The 16,266-nt window shown below is 44.2% G+C and overlaps 1 protein-coding gene across 1 annotated transcript in view; it reads right to left on the reverse strand.

The window, feature by feature from the left end:
* lama4 (laminin, alpha 4) overlaps nt 1-15,139 on the reverse strand; it is a 42,567-nt gene extending 27,428 nt beyond the window's left edge. Inside the window, exons 1-10 of the mRNA XM_079526993.1 lie at nt 14,826-15,139; nt 7,948-8,049; nt 7,552-7,679; nt 7,361-7,441; nt 6,374-6,588; nt 4,585-4,685; nt 3,537-3,717; nt 2,074-2,157; nt 1,399-1,550; nt 301-411 (exon numbers count right to left, since the gene is read on the reverse strand). Coding sequence (XP_079383119.1) covers nt 301-411; nt 1,399-1,550; nt 2,074-2,157; nt 3,537-3,717; nt 4,585-4,685; nt 6,374-6,588; nt 7,361-7,441; nt 7,552-7,679; nt 7,948-8,049; nt 14,826-14,936 — 1,266 coding nt within the window. The 5' untranslated portion in view covers nt 14,937-15,139. The remainder of the gene's footprint in view (nt 1-300; nt 412-1,398; nt 1,551-2,073; nt 2,158-3,536; nt 3,718-4,584; nt 4,686-6,373; nt 6,589-7,360; nt 7,442-7,551; nt 7,680-7,947; nt 8,050-14,825) is intronic.
* Nucleotides 15,140-16,266: the final 1,127 nt, after the last annotated feature.

Below are 16,266 nucleotides of genomic sequence, written 5' to 3' on the forward strand. Positions count from 1 at the left end.
CACATAGACCTCTGAAGCTGATTCTAAAAATGCCTTCTAAACCTAGGTTTTCTGAAAAAAGAAACAAATTTCCCATTTTAAAAGGTAAAAACCCCAAATGGGTTCAAAACAACAATGTTCAAAAACAATAGTGTGCCCATAAAAATTGTAGTTATCTTAAGATGTTGAACTGAATAGAAGTTAGTTTAGGTTGGATAAACTGTACTGTATGCTTGTCAACGTCTGAAACTTTCCCTCCAAAGTGTAATGTGTAACATGAGTAACAGATGAAAGACTAGGCTTTCTGACTGCTGTGCTGACCATGTCTACCAGATGTTTCATGTCTGACACCACAGCATCTGTGGCGTCCTCCAGCTCTGCAGTCTGGCTCCTCATCACAGAAGACTTGTTCCTCCAGCCCAGGAACTGATTCTGGGAACAGAGGGAAAAGTGAGATATGATGTCAATGAAATGGTCATAAAACACAGCTGAGCTCTTCATCACAGAAGACCTGCTGCTCTTTACTGCAGCCCAGCAGCAACCAGAGAGCCAGAGCAAAGCAAGATCAGGATCATTCTGTGCCAAAGGAACAGAAAAGCGAATTTGAAATAGTGAGAGTGGAAGGAAAAGTAAACGAAGTGTTGGTTTATTGTGTAAAGTGTGCCAAACCGTTATCTAGATGTAAGAGAGGTACTATCAAGAAGTATAGTCAAGACATTTAACATTTTTCAACAATCACATTCTGTGAAAATATTGCATGTTGTATGGATATTGGTATAGACTCTATACTCTAGACTATAGAGCATAGCAGTGGGTGTGGTTTTCTGGACCCACTGAAAAATCAGCCATTCATTTTTCCCATAGAGATTTACAAAAATATTGATATCAATTATTTTAAGCCTATAGAATCCAGCCATCCAGGATCCTGGTGAATCATGACCATAAAACCTTTGATTCTGTGGGTAAAAAAAGATTGAATAATTAATTATATGATATAATACATTTAATAAATACACTTTACTTTTACGGTTTTCATTTTTCTTTCTTCACAGAATCGATGGTGTTATGGCCATGATTCACCAGGGTTCTGGCTTGATTCTAGGCTTAAAATAATTTATATAAATATTTATATTTGTGTAAATCTCTACGGAAAAAATGAATGGCCAATTTTTCAGTGGGTCCGGAAAACCACGCCTAGTGCTATGCTCTATAGGGAAAATATGATACAAAATACAGTTGGCTATTCCAGGTGTTCTCAATCCTTTGACATGGACAAAATATTTTCTATGGTCCCCAGCCCACATTTTTGAGAACCCCTGGGCTATATAATTTATTTATTTATTTTTTAGATGTATTTGTAATGGAATGAAATCACAGGGTTACAGCCCATTGCGGAATTTTACTATTGTAATGAATTACCTGCAGTCTATGAGCAGTGTAGTTGTAGTACTTGAGCCTGTCGTTAGCAGCAGCCCCGGTGGAGATGTTCAACACGCTGACCCTCAGCTCGTCCAGAGTCTTATTGGACACACGCAGGTCTCCAATCAGATGCCAGATGCATTCATCACAACCTGAAAGCAGGGGGAAGGAGTGATGGTAATGGCGGATCTGTGTGGAGGGTTTGTACCTTTCATCTTGAACTGCACTCTCTTGTAAAAGCTTTACAAGGGTTGGTGCTCAGGAGCCAGTTGCACCACCTCAGACTAAGTTAAGAAATTGCCTAGTATAGCTTAAATGGCTTTTTAGTAATGCATAAGTCTTGACGTAAAAGCCATTTAAGCTATAACTAGGCTAAGTTTGAACTTAGTGTGAGATGTAATGGTGCAACTGTCTCCAGCATCCTTGAGACTAGAGCTGTGGTTCTCAAAGCGAGTCCCAGGGACCCCCAAGGGTCCTTGAGAGGGTTCCAGGGGGTTCCCAGCCTGCAGCCAAATACAATTTGTGGGGGTCATTGACAAGAAAATGTTTGAGAACCACTGGACTAGAAAGAGGACAATATGACGTATGATTTAATTTGTTATATTCATAAATATTTTGATACAACATTGTAACAAGGTCCTTGCTGAGGCTATTACTGTAAGTAAAGCCACTTACTGATGTTGCAGAGGTTTACTGTTGCAGCCTCTGGTAGACACTCCCCAGTGTGCATGTCACAGTGGCCACTCGCACAGTCACACTCTGCGCGTAGGAAAACACACACACACACACACACACACACACACACACACACACACACACACACACACACACACACACACACACACACACACACACACACACACACACACACACACACACACACACACACACACACACACACACACACACACACACACACACACACACACACAAAGGTCGGACGGACATATGGAACGTTTTGGACCGCAGCCCGAATACTTTGTCAGCTGGACATGGGCTGAGAGTGCAAACGATCATGCTACATATGAAAAGACCCAGGGATGGTGTTTTGGCAGTGAGGCCTGGACATCTGTCTTGTGTATCCCCAGTGTGGGATTGAATGGTTTTGGCAGCTGTATGTGTGTGTGTATTGTGTGTATTGTGTGTATTGTGTGCGTGCGTGCGTGCGTGCGTGCGTGCGTGCGTGCGTGCGTGCGTGCGTGCGTGCGTGCGTGCGTGCGTGCGTGCGTGCGTGCGTGCGTGCGTGCGTGCGTGCGTGCGTGCGTGCGTGCGTGCGTGTGTGCGTGCGTGCGTGTGCTCGTGTGCGTGTGTATGTGTGCGTGTGTAAGTGTGTACAGTATGTGTGCGTGCATGTGTGTGATGTGATGTCATTCCCTGGTCTCCACTGGGAGCTCTCGTGGCCCCTGGGCTGCAGCTCTGCGCAGATGCCTTCCTGACATCATAAACTACTACTGTGATAGTGGGTGTGGGAATGGGGTGCAGGCCACAGCCTTCCCTCTCTGGGAAAACCTTATCTGTGCTACGTGTTATGACTGATGGTCTGGGTGGGCGTCGCTTTTCTTGGGAACTGAGATGGAATTGAAAGCATCACTTTTGACATGTTTGATCCCTAGATACAATCTACTGTATAGGGTCTGATCCCATACCGTCTCTATGCCATACAGGGAATACATTTTCATAACCATGTGTCGTACAATAAATATAGCGAAAATAGCCAATCTACAACAAGCTCACAATACATTGCATCGATTGGCTATTTTCACTATAAAATGAAAATGTATGGACCTCATCCCCGAAAAATGGAACCCTGTCTACTCCCATATTTTGCTGGTAACTAGTATATTTATTGTTTATGCTTTATACAGTAGTTGCTATGCTATGCTGTATCTGCTCGGCAGCAATAGAACGTTGTGGTGCTGTAAGGCAGTCTTCCAGGTGTGAATAAATACGACAGCAATGTCAAATCCACATTCTGTCATTTTATTCCTGGATAATTAAAGGCCAAAAAATGGTCTCGGGTGTTGCTAGGAGCTAAAGGAAAGCAGCATGAGGAAAGCTCGCAGCTCTTACGAGTTGAATTGAACACCAGACTCTGCTGTGTGATTACAGTGACATGTTTTGACAGAAACGTGACTCACTGTGGCAGCCGGAGGGGCCATAGTTCCAGTGTCCCGGGAGGCAGCGCTCGCAGTAGCGTCCTCCAGCCCCTGGGCGACACTGGCAGCCTTGCGTGAGCGGATGGCAGGTGGGACGCAGGGAGGCGGGCCCACACTCACACCGCCTACAGCCCTGACAGCTGGAGAAACCCGAGTGGCCCTCCTATAGGTTACACAAAATGACGACGACAAAAACACACACACCACGAGATCTCATTAAACAATTGTTTCAGTCAGGGTTGAGCGGTTTTGGAGACGGTCCAAAGGCGTTCTTTCACCCAAAAATGTGGGGCTCATTAATCACCATTCCGGCGATGATGTGACACCTCGCCATCAGGCTGCTATGAGCTGTGATGCCAAATAACAGCTAATGAACTTCTACACTCTGATAGAGTTTTGCATATTTAATACTGGAGATACGCTATTGGTGGCTCACCCCCTGTGGACAAGATCAAAGCAGGGTTTGATTTTTAAAAAGAACAGAGGGGGGTACATTTTCCTAATCCCTTAATTCCTATATACTCCATTGTAGGACATGGCAAAGGCCGATCTACAAGCTCACAAGGTCCCATCGCAATGCGTTGTGAGTGACCTTGGAGATGTGCTAATTTAGCTATTAATAATAATTATTTGAAAATCTCTTTAAGAAAATAAATTACAAACATGATCAAACATGAATATCTAACATGTCATTAAAAATGTATTAGCGGGAGGGAATCACAAGGATTCCCCCCCTAGCAAATCAAACCCCAATAATGACATCTGGCCACTCACCTGCACACCATGTAATAATGATTTGATGATTTCTAACATTAAAACATTCTTGAATCACATAAGATCGATTTCAAGAAATAGTGGCTGACATTTGACATTTCTTTCTGGGGGCGGGGTATGGTCATTGGCCTGTGAGAAATGCCCACAAACATGGAAACTAAAAACCTCTGCTGGGAATCTACGGAAGGAATGCCAAAGAGCCCATGAAGTGACATGATTGTGAGAGATTATGACCTCGCGTCCCTGAGTTTCTCACCTCACACTGGTCACACAGTCGTCCCGTGATGCCAGGCTTGCAGTGACACACTCCGGTCCTGTCATCGCATGAAGCCGTCCCGCACTTATTGCACACACAGTCTGCAGCAAAGACACAGGATACGTGCAAGGATGAAAGTGAGAGGTCAAACTTTACTATGACATGAGTATAGGAGTTATTTTTATCCACGGCGGTGCCGGTGACTTGAAATATACACCCACCATAATCCCATCCATGATCTTGAATTGTGACCCTTTATATTTTTCTAATGCATAGTGTGAAAGCTACTATAATAATCACAATCTGATTCAGTTTATTGATATTCTCTCTCTTCTCTTCCCCTGCAATACTATGACACTAGCTTTACATGAACTTATTCCACTTCTTCGCTGATGCCAAAATGATGTTACATACGCCAATATGCTGTCTTGTACTGTCCTCCAAGAATGACGAGCTGCTGTCAGTGGAGCTTAACACGAATCCTCAGCAGCCAGTCGGCCCAACTGTGTCAACAAACTATAAGGACCTTCCCACATTCATTATACCTGGCTTTGTGATTGGTTTAGGCCCATATTACACCTAGGACACGCAAGGGGAATTGTCAGAGCCTTGTTTACGATTAAGCCGTGTTCTTGCTTTACCTTTACTTGCCATATAAGCCCGATATGCTTTTTCATATGACAAATAGCAAAATTGGGGACACCATGAGTTAATGTGGCTAACCTGCGTTTTTAATTAAAATGTTACATTGTGGATACAGTATCATCAAACGTATCAGACAGTCTACATTTCGCAAAAGGAAATGTATTTAATGACCAAGCAGGGATAAAACATATCCCTGCAACAGTGATAAAAAAAGAATTACCAGGGAGAAATTAATTGATAACCAATTTGTTATCAAAAGCAGAGGGATGGATTTAACCCCTTACTCCATCAGCAAATTGAACCCTGGTTGCATTCATAGTAAAAGGCTAAGTGACTCAAAATTGATATAAGCATCACTCAAAAGTCTAAAATTGTTATTGCGACCGTAAGTTGCATCTCCCGTCCGTCCGTATGTCCGTCCGTCCGTCCGCCCGTCACCCACACCTCCATACATGGTCAAGCCTCGTGACATCACGTCTCCATATATGGTCACGCCTCGTGAGATCTCATGACATCACACCTCGTGACACATCACGCTACCATATATGTCCATATATGAAGATCACAACACTGACCTCATCTAACCCTGGATAACCATACATGGAGAAGACTGGATCATCACCTAGATCTGCATAGGCTATATGGAGCTGGCCAGCAACTCTACATCTGACCTCAAACCCTTAGATCTCCATATACAGTTGGAGGCCATCGATATTGTCCTTTTCTTTTTGCTGAGGTTTGCGTGATCTGCGCAAAAGGACAGTTAACCCATTTTGGGCGGGAACCCCTTTTGGTGTTTTAAACATTATGTTATAATTTAGCTATTGAAAAATAGCAGATCTACAAGCTCATAGCGCGCCACCGAGTGGCGCGCTACGAGCTTGTAGGTCTGCTATTTTTTAAAAATCATGAAAATATTTATTTCAGAAAACTGGAGGATTTAGAAGGATTTTTTTAAATTTTGAGGTCGGGCCTAAATGGGTCAAATGATAAGGGACAATATCGGTGGCACCCAACTGTATGGAGCCGACCTGTTCTGACATGTCTGACATGTCAGAACAGGTCCGTCCCCACACGTCCTTCCTGTCCAGTGAGTAACATCAAGGGAGGAACAGCTAAGATTTGCTAGTGGCACGTCACGTACCTCTGCAGTTTTTGGCGCTGATGGCATCGCCATAGAAACCCGGGGCACATATCTGGCAGTTGGCACCGGCCGTGTTGCCCCAGCAGTTCTGGCAGTGGCCCGTCACATTGTGGCACTCGTTGAAGATCAGGTTGGGGTCGGAGTTACCGTTGCAGTCGCACCTCTTACAGGAGTCGCCGATGACCATGGGGTTTCCGTAGAAACCAGGAGCACACCTGGAGGAGGAATAGTGAGCTGGGTGGTGCTGATTGGTTGGTTGGCCTGACGTATGTGTCATCGCAACATGGTGCGTCACTCGCGGAAATTAACAGACTTTGCTTTTTGCTTGAAAATCTGTTATTTACGAGAGACACCATCAAATAATACACATTTCTCCACAGGGATTAATCAAAGTAAAATATAAATGAGTAAAAGTATAAATAATTAAATAATAAATAAGTAATAAATAATAAGTAATACAGTATAAATTAAGTATAAATGTCTTTCAAAATAAGATACATTAAAGGTCTTCCGATTACAAAATGTCCATTTGTCCAATGTCGATTTAGTCAGGAGGCACCCTGTTACCAGCTCAGTGGCCATGTGCTTAGAATGTCCACCCTGAGACTTGGAGGTCAGGGTTCAATCCCCTGGCAAAGTCATGCCCATTGCCTCTACTGTATTCTTGGAACTACCGTAAACACCAAGGGTTGGATTGGGCTTAAGTCACTGTGACAACCAGTACTAGAGTCATGTCCAGGGGGTGTATTTATACATGAAGCTGCCTCACATGAAGCTAAGGAAACAGGAGATAAGATCCTGACCTATCGGGCCACCTGGCTCGGGAATGGTAGCTCCCAACTACAGTACGAGTGAGAAAGTGAGAAGTGAGAAATACAGTATCTGCCCACATCAAACTGTGCAGTGTTGAGACTGCATGCACCCGGAAGCTTTATTGGTGCAATGGCTTAATTTCAACCGGTCGTCCAAATCCCTGTCAACACTGACCTCTCGCAGAAATGTCCGGCATAACCCTGCTGGCACTTGCACCGCAGGATGGCACCTCCCCTGTCACAATGCACCGCGAAGCTGGACAGACACACGGGGGACAGAATGTCAGAGATCACACAGTGCTTGCCGACCGGCACACAGCCTGCTGTGAGCATCGATACAACATCAACAGCACTGCATGGGCTTACTTGTTGGATGGGAGTGAAATAGGGCACGCGCACGGCCGGCAGGTGTGGCGTCCATCCAGGCTGGGGGCCAGTGTGTAGCCATCCTTACACATTTCACAGAAAAGCCCCTCGCTGTGGTCCCTGCAGTCCTGTATGTGGGCAAATGACATTTAACTGAAGTGTGTATAAAGGGAACCAAATGGACCTCAGGACCTGTAAGGGTCCATTAAGGTTCCATTTGTACACTCTTTAGACTTATAACATTTAGTGTTTTTACCAAAAATGTCTTCGTCCAAAGCTATCTTAATGGCAAATAAAATGATTGGGATTTGATCTTTCAACAATATAATTAATATTCACTAATGAATGAAATAAAACGCCAGTGATGTCCAGTGATGTCAAGTATGGAGAACTTACCAAGCAAATGCCTGTGATATCGTCACAGTAGTCTGCGTGGCCTTTGCAGTTACATGGTAAGCATTTATTTTGCTCACTACGGAAATATCCTCTGCCACATACCTACAGAAGGAAAAGAAAGAAATGAAAATTTTGAAAGTCATAATCATTACTCTTTCTGATTTAGATCATATGAAAATAAACCCCGAGCAGAAGTTGCACCATACTTTGGCTAGAGTGGGATTGGATTTCAAGCACTGACGCAAAATTACTAACAAGGACCAGAATTGTATATACTGTAACAGCCAAAGGCTGGAATCATTTTTCCATTAGCCTGTTTTTGGTTTTCTGAAGAGGAAAATGCATGTGAATGGACAGAGGACAGACAGAGTCTTCACTCACTGAGTCACAGTTCACAAACATGATAATAAACAGCTTATTACAGATTGACAACCCATGAGAAAATGTGTGAGAATGGACAGTCAGGACACGCAAGACTTTTCTTCATTTTATAGTAGGATTTATAGTACGATTACTACTCTGATTTTGAGCATATAAAATAAACCAGTTCAATAGTAACAGAAACCATACTTTAAGAGGCTAGAGAGGGTGTGGATTTCAAGCACTGATGCAAAGTTACTGAGGCCAGACAAAAGTATAAAAAAAATAGCATGTCACATTGTGTTTGAGATTGTAGATCTGCCATTCTGAATCCTGGAAAGTAACTGTTTTAGACAGTTTTAGAGGAGAAGACGGGCACCTGGAATCACTTCCAACCAGTCTGTTTTTGGTTTTCCGTAAACAGCGGAAGATGTTCTTCATCCTGTAAGAACATCTCCTCCCAACATTACCCTATGATGACTCGTACTGCTGTTTAACTCATGGCTGTACGAAAGCACAATCACACACACACACACACACACACACACACACACACACACACACACACACACACACACACACACACACACACACACACACACACACACACACACACACACACACACACACACACACACACACACACACACACACACACACACACACACACACACACACACACACACACACCCTCTGTTGCATGTGTACGGGTAGAAAACAATGAACCACCGTGCCGCAGCAGTCCCTTGCTATTTATGAAATGTCGGTTTAAAATGTATATCCTGTCTGACATTCGTGCTATGAGGTGGAGTTTCTGGAACCTGATTTACAGTGGACTTATTTGCGCGACAGAACAGCCCACCAGTTGTGAGCTTGTAGATTGCCTATTGACGTTTGTGACACTGCGCGCCACCAAGTATAAGTATGGGGGTGAGGGTGGTGTGATGTCAGAGTTCAGAACCCTGACCCCCGCCTCCACCCACAAATACATCTTTCAACTTCTGAAGCAGTTCCATTCAAAGACACACACAATACCACTTTGTTCCTGTCTGCATGTAAGAAACCCCATGTTTGTCCTCCTCTGCTCAATTGGACGTTTATGCTGGCCGTCTAGAACAGCTCGTAGCTGGAACATTCCAGAGATATATGCCCGGCTGTGAGGCATATTTTCCTTTGATTTATTTTCAGATGGACCGTGAGACAAAGAAATGCCTTTCACATTGGGCCGGCTAATGTGAAACATCCTGTGAATGGCCAAGGCTTTACATGGCCGGCACAGTTCTTCCTGTAGCCCATTTTCCTGTGGTCTCCCCTGACCCATGGTGCACGGCGCACACACACACACACACACACACACACACACACACACACACACACACACACACACACACACACACACACACACACACACACACACACACACACACACACACACACACACACACACACACACACTTAACAACAGCAGGCCCATCTATCACAAGCAGTATCGAGTCTCTTGAGTATGTCAACCTGCCATGTAAACATGTTAGCATTCTAACAGATGATGTACCAAATGGAAAGGCGTTCCCATCTGTTATAGACGTTAGATTACAGGTTCGATTTCTGTCGCCTAAGGTGGCATTGTTTTTCAGAGCAATTTACATACGTTTCAGTTCCTATTATATAGATCACCAACACTACAAGTAATCAATAGCTTATAGGGATATAAAAAAAATAAGATATTGGGCAAGCCCAATAGCAGTAATAAACCACTAACTAAACTACAGTAGATTATGGGAAAAGAGTTTTGAGTTGGTCTGCACCTATTAGCTGTGTGACACTCAGTGACGGCTGAAACAGCTGCAGTGTGTAAACACAGAGCAGATCATATACAGGATGGTCCACTCTACAGGATATATACAGTACAGTATTCACTACGTCAGCTTGCTCAAATCTCTTGTAATTACATCACCTCCACCCCCATCCCATCCCCTCTGTGCTTGGAGGACTTGTTAAATCACTGAACACCACACCACACAAGACTTTGCATTTATATGCAATGCTCTTTCAAGTTTCAAGCGAGTGTTCCCTATAGTTGGGTCCTGCAGAGCAATGCTGAAATATTGAAAGTTCTACTTTGAATGGGACCACATTGCTGATTCTAATACACTTTGTTAAACAAGCATGGCAATTGAAACAACTGACATATGTGGCCTTCTGTCCTAATGAGTTCGCTCTGCGATGCAAACTATTTCAGTGATCCTTCTCAAAGTGCCCACTTCAGTGGCAGAACAAAGATGACATTCAACAAGTTACATACTGTAGCCTCTCTCTGTTTTCCTGTGAGTGTAGTGTACAGTAAGTGTATCTCACAGCCAGTGTTTTATCCAGGACTGGATTTGTTATTATTAAAAAAACAGCCAGCAATCTATTTCTTATGCAGCAAAACAATAGAGAAACTGAACGTTCCAAATCTCTGCAATGAGTGCTGGGCAAATTGAAGCTTTTAACCATAAACCTCAACCTCACTTTTCTGTCCTCACTTTTTATCCTCAATTCCGTTGCTTAGCCAATCAAATCATCGCTATGGGGTACACACAAACACACAAAGCTGGGCATAGGCCCTCAAAAACATCATGGACTATTATTCATGTTATGAAATGTGTGTCACAACCGTTTCTTTCAAACACGTTAGTGAGGTTAGTTCATTAACAGACTGATATGTATGTATCCCTTCTAATGTGTGATAAACTATCACCATAATGGTGCTGGCCATAAGCCTCATATATCTCCAGGATACAGTGCTGAACAAATATATCGGGTATCAGGCAAAAAAACAGGAGTTGGCTCCACACTGGAATTCTGTCCAAAGTCAACACTCTGCCTCATCCCATGGGCTGTGTAGTGTGTGACCATGTAGTCATGCATTCTCTATATTAGGGGGAAGAAAAGCCTATAGCTACTTCATTTATCCATTAGTCGATGGTTCATTTGTATAGACTTTTAACCTATATTTATTGATTGATTGTGAATGTTTTTATCAGGAGAACCTCAATCTATCATTCTCTGGCTTTATAGGATAACATGGGCATGGCAGGGATCTACATTCTACAATGTACAGTATAGCTGCCTGTATTTAAATGTAGCTCTGGCTGCAAGTTAAAATCTTTGAACAGCGAACCCCTACCCCCTATTCCCAGAGAGCTAGCTGCTGTATTTGTTTTGGCCACGGCAAGGGGTTCAGACAGAGTCTGGGTTTTCCGAAGATCCTCCAGGACAGGATATACAGTGGAACACGGGTCATGAGAATCTCGGCATAGCTTAATAACACAGCAGGAGACGGTGTGTCTGCTGGCCATGGACCCTCCCCGCTCAGCCGACTGTACAATCAAAGGACTCTGAGATTTACAGCACAAACAACGGAGGGAGATCAGTACATGGTTCTGTACTGTGTAACTTTATAGGGATGTATACTGTAGGACAGTCTAACCCAATAGGACAGAGCATGTGAGCATCAATGATACTGTATCTTCACTGTAGGACAGTCTAACCCAATAGGACAGAGCATGTGAGCATCAATGATACTGTAGGACAGTCTAACCCAATAGGACAGAGCATGTGAGCATCAATGATACTGTATCTTCACTGTAGGACAGTCTAACCCAATAGGACAGAGCATGTGAGCATCAATGATACTGTATCTTCACACTTGTTTTGGTTAGTTGACCAATATGTGACATCTATGTTTTCCCCCAATGAGTCCATTAACCATTGCCATTCTAATCTATCACTGCAAGAGAGAAATGCTTTGAAAGAACTGTCTAATGATCAATCTATTGTCATCCGTAGAGCCGATGAAGGTGGTGCTATCGTTCTACAGGACAAATCTCACACAGTTGATATAAAAAAACAACTGAACAATTCTGATTATTATATTTTGTTAACATATGACCCTGTATACCATCAAATGATTTAAAGAAACTAAAAGCACATTAGATAGAGCTTTGTCTGATCAACTTAAGATGAGTACAATTTCATGTTATGTGAACAGTGTTAAAGGGGTCCATTGCTTGTGTAACTTAGCAGGAATTCCGTAAACCTAAAATAAACCTTAGGGTCAAAATGCAACTGTTTGGCCTGGGCCATGGCTCAATGGTCCAGGCACCTTGGCTGGTAATCCAGTCTGGCAGTGTGCCGCGGGTTCGACTCCCGACACCGACGGCCTTTACTGCATGTCTTCCCCCCATCTCTCTCCCCATTTCCTGTCAGCCTACTGTCTGTCCCTCCATAAAAAATATATTAAAAAAAAAATGCAACTGTTTATACTTTATAGAACACATCTAGGATCCATCCGCTGTGTATTTGGAATTCTTACACTGCAAATGTTACGGGGGTCTTTTTGACCTTAATGTAGCTATACGTCATGATGGCACTATAAACAGTGCCAGGGATTGTGGTTTCACTTTCTATGTAGGTCAATGTGGGCACAACGTAGGTAGCCCCAGCAGATCTGAAGTTTTGGGCACGCATTCAAAGCAGAGAGTATGGTGTTCGTATGTGTTTAATTCCCACGGGGGCCAGCCATACTAAAAATATATACTGTATGCACTCTCTTGATGCCGTAAGACGCCCTTCAGATAAGTGGTTAAAGTGGCACAGTTATGATGAGGAGTCGAACTCTACTGTCCTCCATTACAAGAGACCTCGTTCAGATTTCTGCATTTATTCTGCATTTATTCCTATGCCTATTCCTATGCAACACACACATCTAACAATATCATCAACTTGAGTCTTCCTCAACACTAATACAAGTAAACTACTGTTAGACTCATTTGAAATGGGGCATCTACACCAGGGGTTCTCAACCCGTGGGTCGCGACCCCTCGGGGGGTCGCCAAATTATTTTAGGGGGTCCCCAAATTATTTCGCGCTATGAGCTTGTAGATCTGCTATTTTTCAATAGCTAAATTATAACAATGCTTAAAACACCAAAAGGGGTTCCCGCCCAAAATGGTTTAAGGTTATTGTAGCAGTCAATTTATATTGGGGGTCGGGAGGGGGCGGGGCGGGGGTCCCGAGACATTGCCAAAGCATTTCCGGGGGTCCCCGGACAAAAACGTTTAGAACCCCTGATCTACACAATGCATTTGCAGAGTGTCCATTTGGTCACTTGAGATTCACAAAAAATTATACAGTACAGTACATGCTCTTCATGACAGACAGACAGTTCTTGTGACCTTGCTGTTGATTTGGTGACTGTGTGTATATACGTTCTCATTACTGCCTACAGCGTATTCTCTCTCTCGTTCTCTCCCTGCTCTCTCGGGTGTTTCACAACACTTTCCAGCTGGTTTCCATTAGTGCTGCTCTGTCAAGGTGGGGTGGGGTTGGGGTCAGGGTCTGGATGGGAGACGGAGGTGCAGGGAAGTAGTAACCCACCCAGACCCCCCATCGTAGACCGATGCCTGATTTACTCTCTGTCGTATCACGCATCGAATATAGACGATCTGCAAGCTCACTACTGTACGTGTCGCATCTGTGACGCGTTGTGAGCTTGTGGATCGATAGAGTGTAACACTGTCGTGCAGTGATGCATATGAACCAGGTTTCACGCTGTGCTGGGGATATCACCATCTGATGATAACTGTCCTCCTTGTACTGTCATCTCCAATTTATACTTTTAGTGTTTTGACATAATTTATTGCCCATGTAAAAGTAGCGACAATTGCTGATCTACAATGCTCTCACAATGCATTTCCACAAGACAGCAACGATTTATACAATCTAAACTGAGACACCAGGGGGGTCCCCAGAGAGCTTCTGAGACGGCCCTTTCCATAACATGGCCTCCATTACATTAACATAAGCACAAATTGTTTAATGCATCTCCATGTATTCACACGATGGGGTGACAACGGCGGATTCGATCACCAGTGGGACCTGTATGAAAGACCTGAGGAAGATCCCACTGGGGATCGTAATGTCACCGTCACCGTCGTCATCGTCACCTAGCAGCAGACAAGAAGAGTTGTGGGTCGTCTTTCTTATTTGGATGCCTGTGGCTGTTTGGCTCAGCACCAGTGTAAGCATGCAGCACAAACCAAAGCCCTGAGTTTCCACAAACAAAACATGTTTCCAACACATCACACGATCCTGTCTCACATACTGTCACATTATGTACACCTATCAAAGTTCATATGCATGATATACACATGTACTGTATAGGCCTATAGAGTATGTACTGTGTATGTATGTGTGTATAAGAGATAGATAGAGTGAGTGACAGACAGACAGACAGACAGACAGACAGACAGACAGACAGACAGACAGACAGACAGACAGACAGACAGACAGACAGACAGACAGACAGACAGACAGACAGACAGACAGACAGACAGACAGAGACAGAGGTGGAAATAATTTTACATTTTGTTGAATCTTTAATATTGCTATGGCACTGGAACATATACCAACCAAAAAGAGAAAAGAGGGGGGGAAAGAAAGAAAAAGAAAACAATAAATAAAAGTTGTCTTACTTTCAACACAGACTCTTGTTGGCCCCATAATCGAACGGCAGAGGCTGGGTAATCAATCCCTGAGAGGATGCAGAGTAGGCAACAGAGGCAGGGCAGAGACCTAGCAGCCATGTTTTTAGTGCGTTGTGCCCGGCGGAGCACTTTCCCCTCTCTCCCTCTCTCTCTGTCTGTCCCGTCTCTCTCCTCGCTGTCGTCACACGTCTCTCTGGGACAGAAGCAGCTCCCACCCCCTCAGCTCTGGCCGTTGGTTTTGTACTTTGTCCAACTGGTGCTCTGACCTCCAGATGGAGGGCTGTGCCTGTTCCAGCCCAAGCCCTGAGTCCGCTAAAACAAACTGTGTGGACTTCACTTCCCTCCCTTCCACACACCCACCCACCCCACCTCTGTTCACTCATTCACTCCCTAACTCACTCCCTTGGCTCCTCTCTCTTTCTCTCTAACCCCCCCCGCCCTCCCCTGGTAGAGTTGCCTCTCCCCTGAGCCCCTGCCTAAATCACATACAGATGGGAAATGGAGAGAGTGAAAAGGAGAGATAGAGAATCAAAGTGTGAGAGAGAGAGAGAGTGAGAGAGAAAGAGAGAGAGATAGAGACTAGAGAGAGAGAGATATTCTCTCCACTTTGTGCACAGCAGACTGTGAGTGTTGTCAACCAAACTCAGCCCCAATCAGCCCATTCAGATTGAATACCCTTTTACAGGTCCATGACAGCCTTTGGCTCAACAGATCTCTCTCCCTCCTCCCTCCACTCAGTCTGGTCACAGTGGGCAGAGGGGTTAAAACCTCAACACTCACCAAAAAGAAACATCTGCTTCTGAAGCAACCTCACAGACAGGACAAAACCCAGCAATCGGTCCCTCTGTTTGTTTTGCTAGAGGTCAGACCATCATAAGGTGCTACATTTATGAACACTGTGCGAGGCTCCCAACAGGAAGAGGCTGACTGTGATACTTCGAGCACAAAGGAGGTATTGTCGGGGCCACACACACCATACAGACAAAAAACAAAAACTTGGTTTTCTTAATGTGAGAGCTGTTGTAAACAGTACATGTGCACATTAAAACGTTCATGTGCCTCTACACACGTGCTGGAACCCATGACCGTAAACAGGGTGAGTCATGCAGGTCAGATGGCAGTAGTGGATGTTGCCCCTCTCTCTCTCTCTCTCTGTCTCTGTCTCTCTCTCTCTCTCTCTCTCTCTCTCTCTCATCTCCACAAAGAGCATGTTGTAAGCAGTTCCAAATGCGTCCGAGTTATGTAGCACTCATCTGCAGGACCATGTGGAAGTTATATGTCTCGGATAACCAATAAACAGGCTGTCACGTTCCAGCCCGTATGGCAGGATCGTTGTTTTAACTCTCTTCTGCATGAGAGCAAAAATAAGGCCTAAGCAACATGGCCACTCTCTCTGTTTACTACTCTGGACATAACTGCACGCTTGACT

The sequence above is a fragment of the Electrona antarctica genome (assembly GCF_951216825.1).
Source record: "Electrona antarctica genome assembly, chromosome: 17".
NCBI lineage: Eukaryota > Metazoa > Chordata > Actinopteri > Myctophiformes > Myctophidae > Electrona > Electrona antarctica.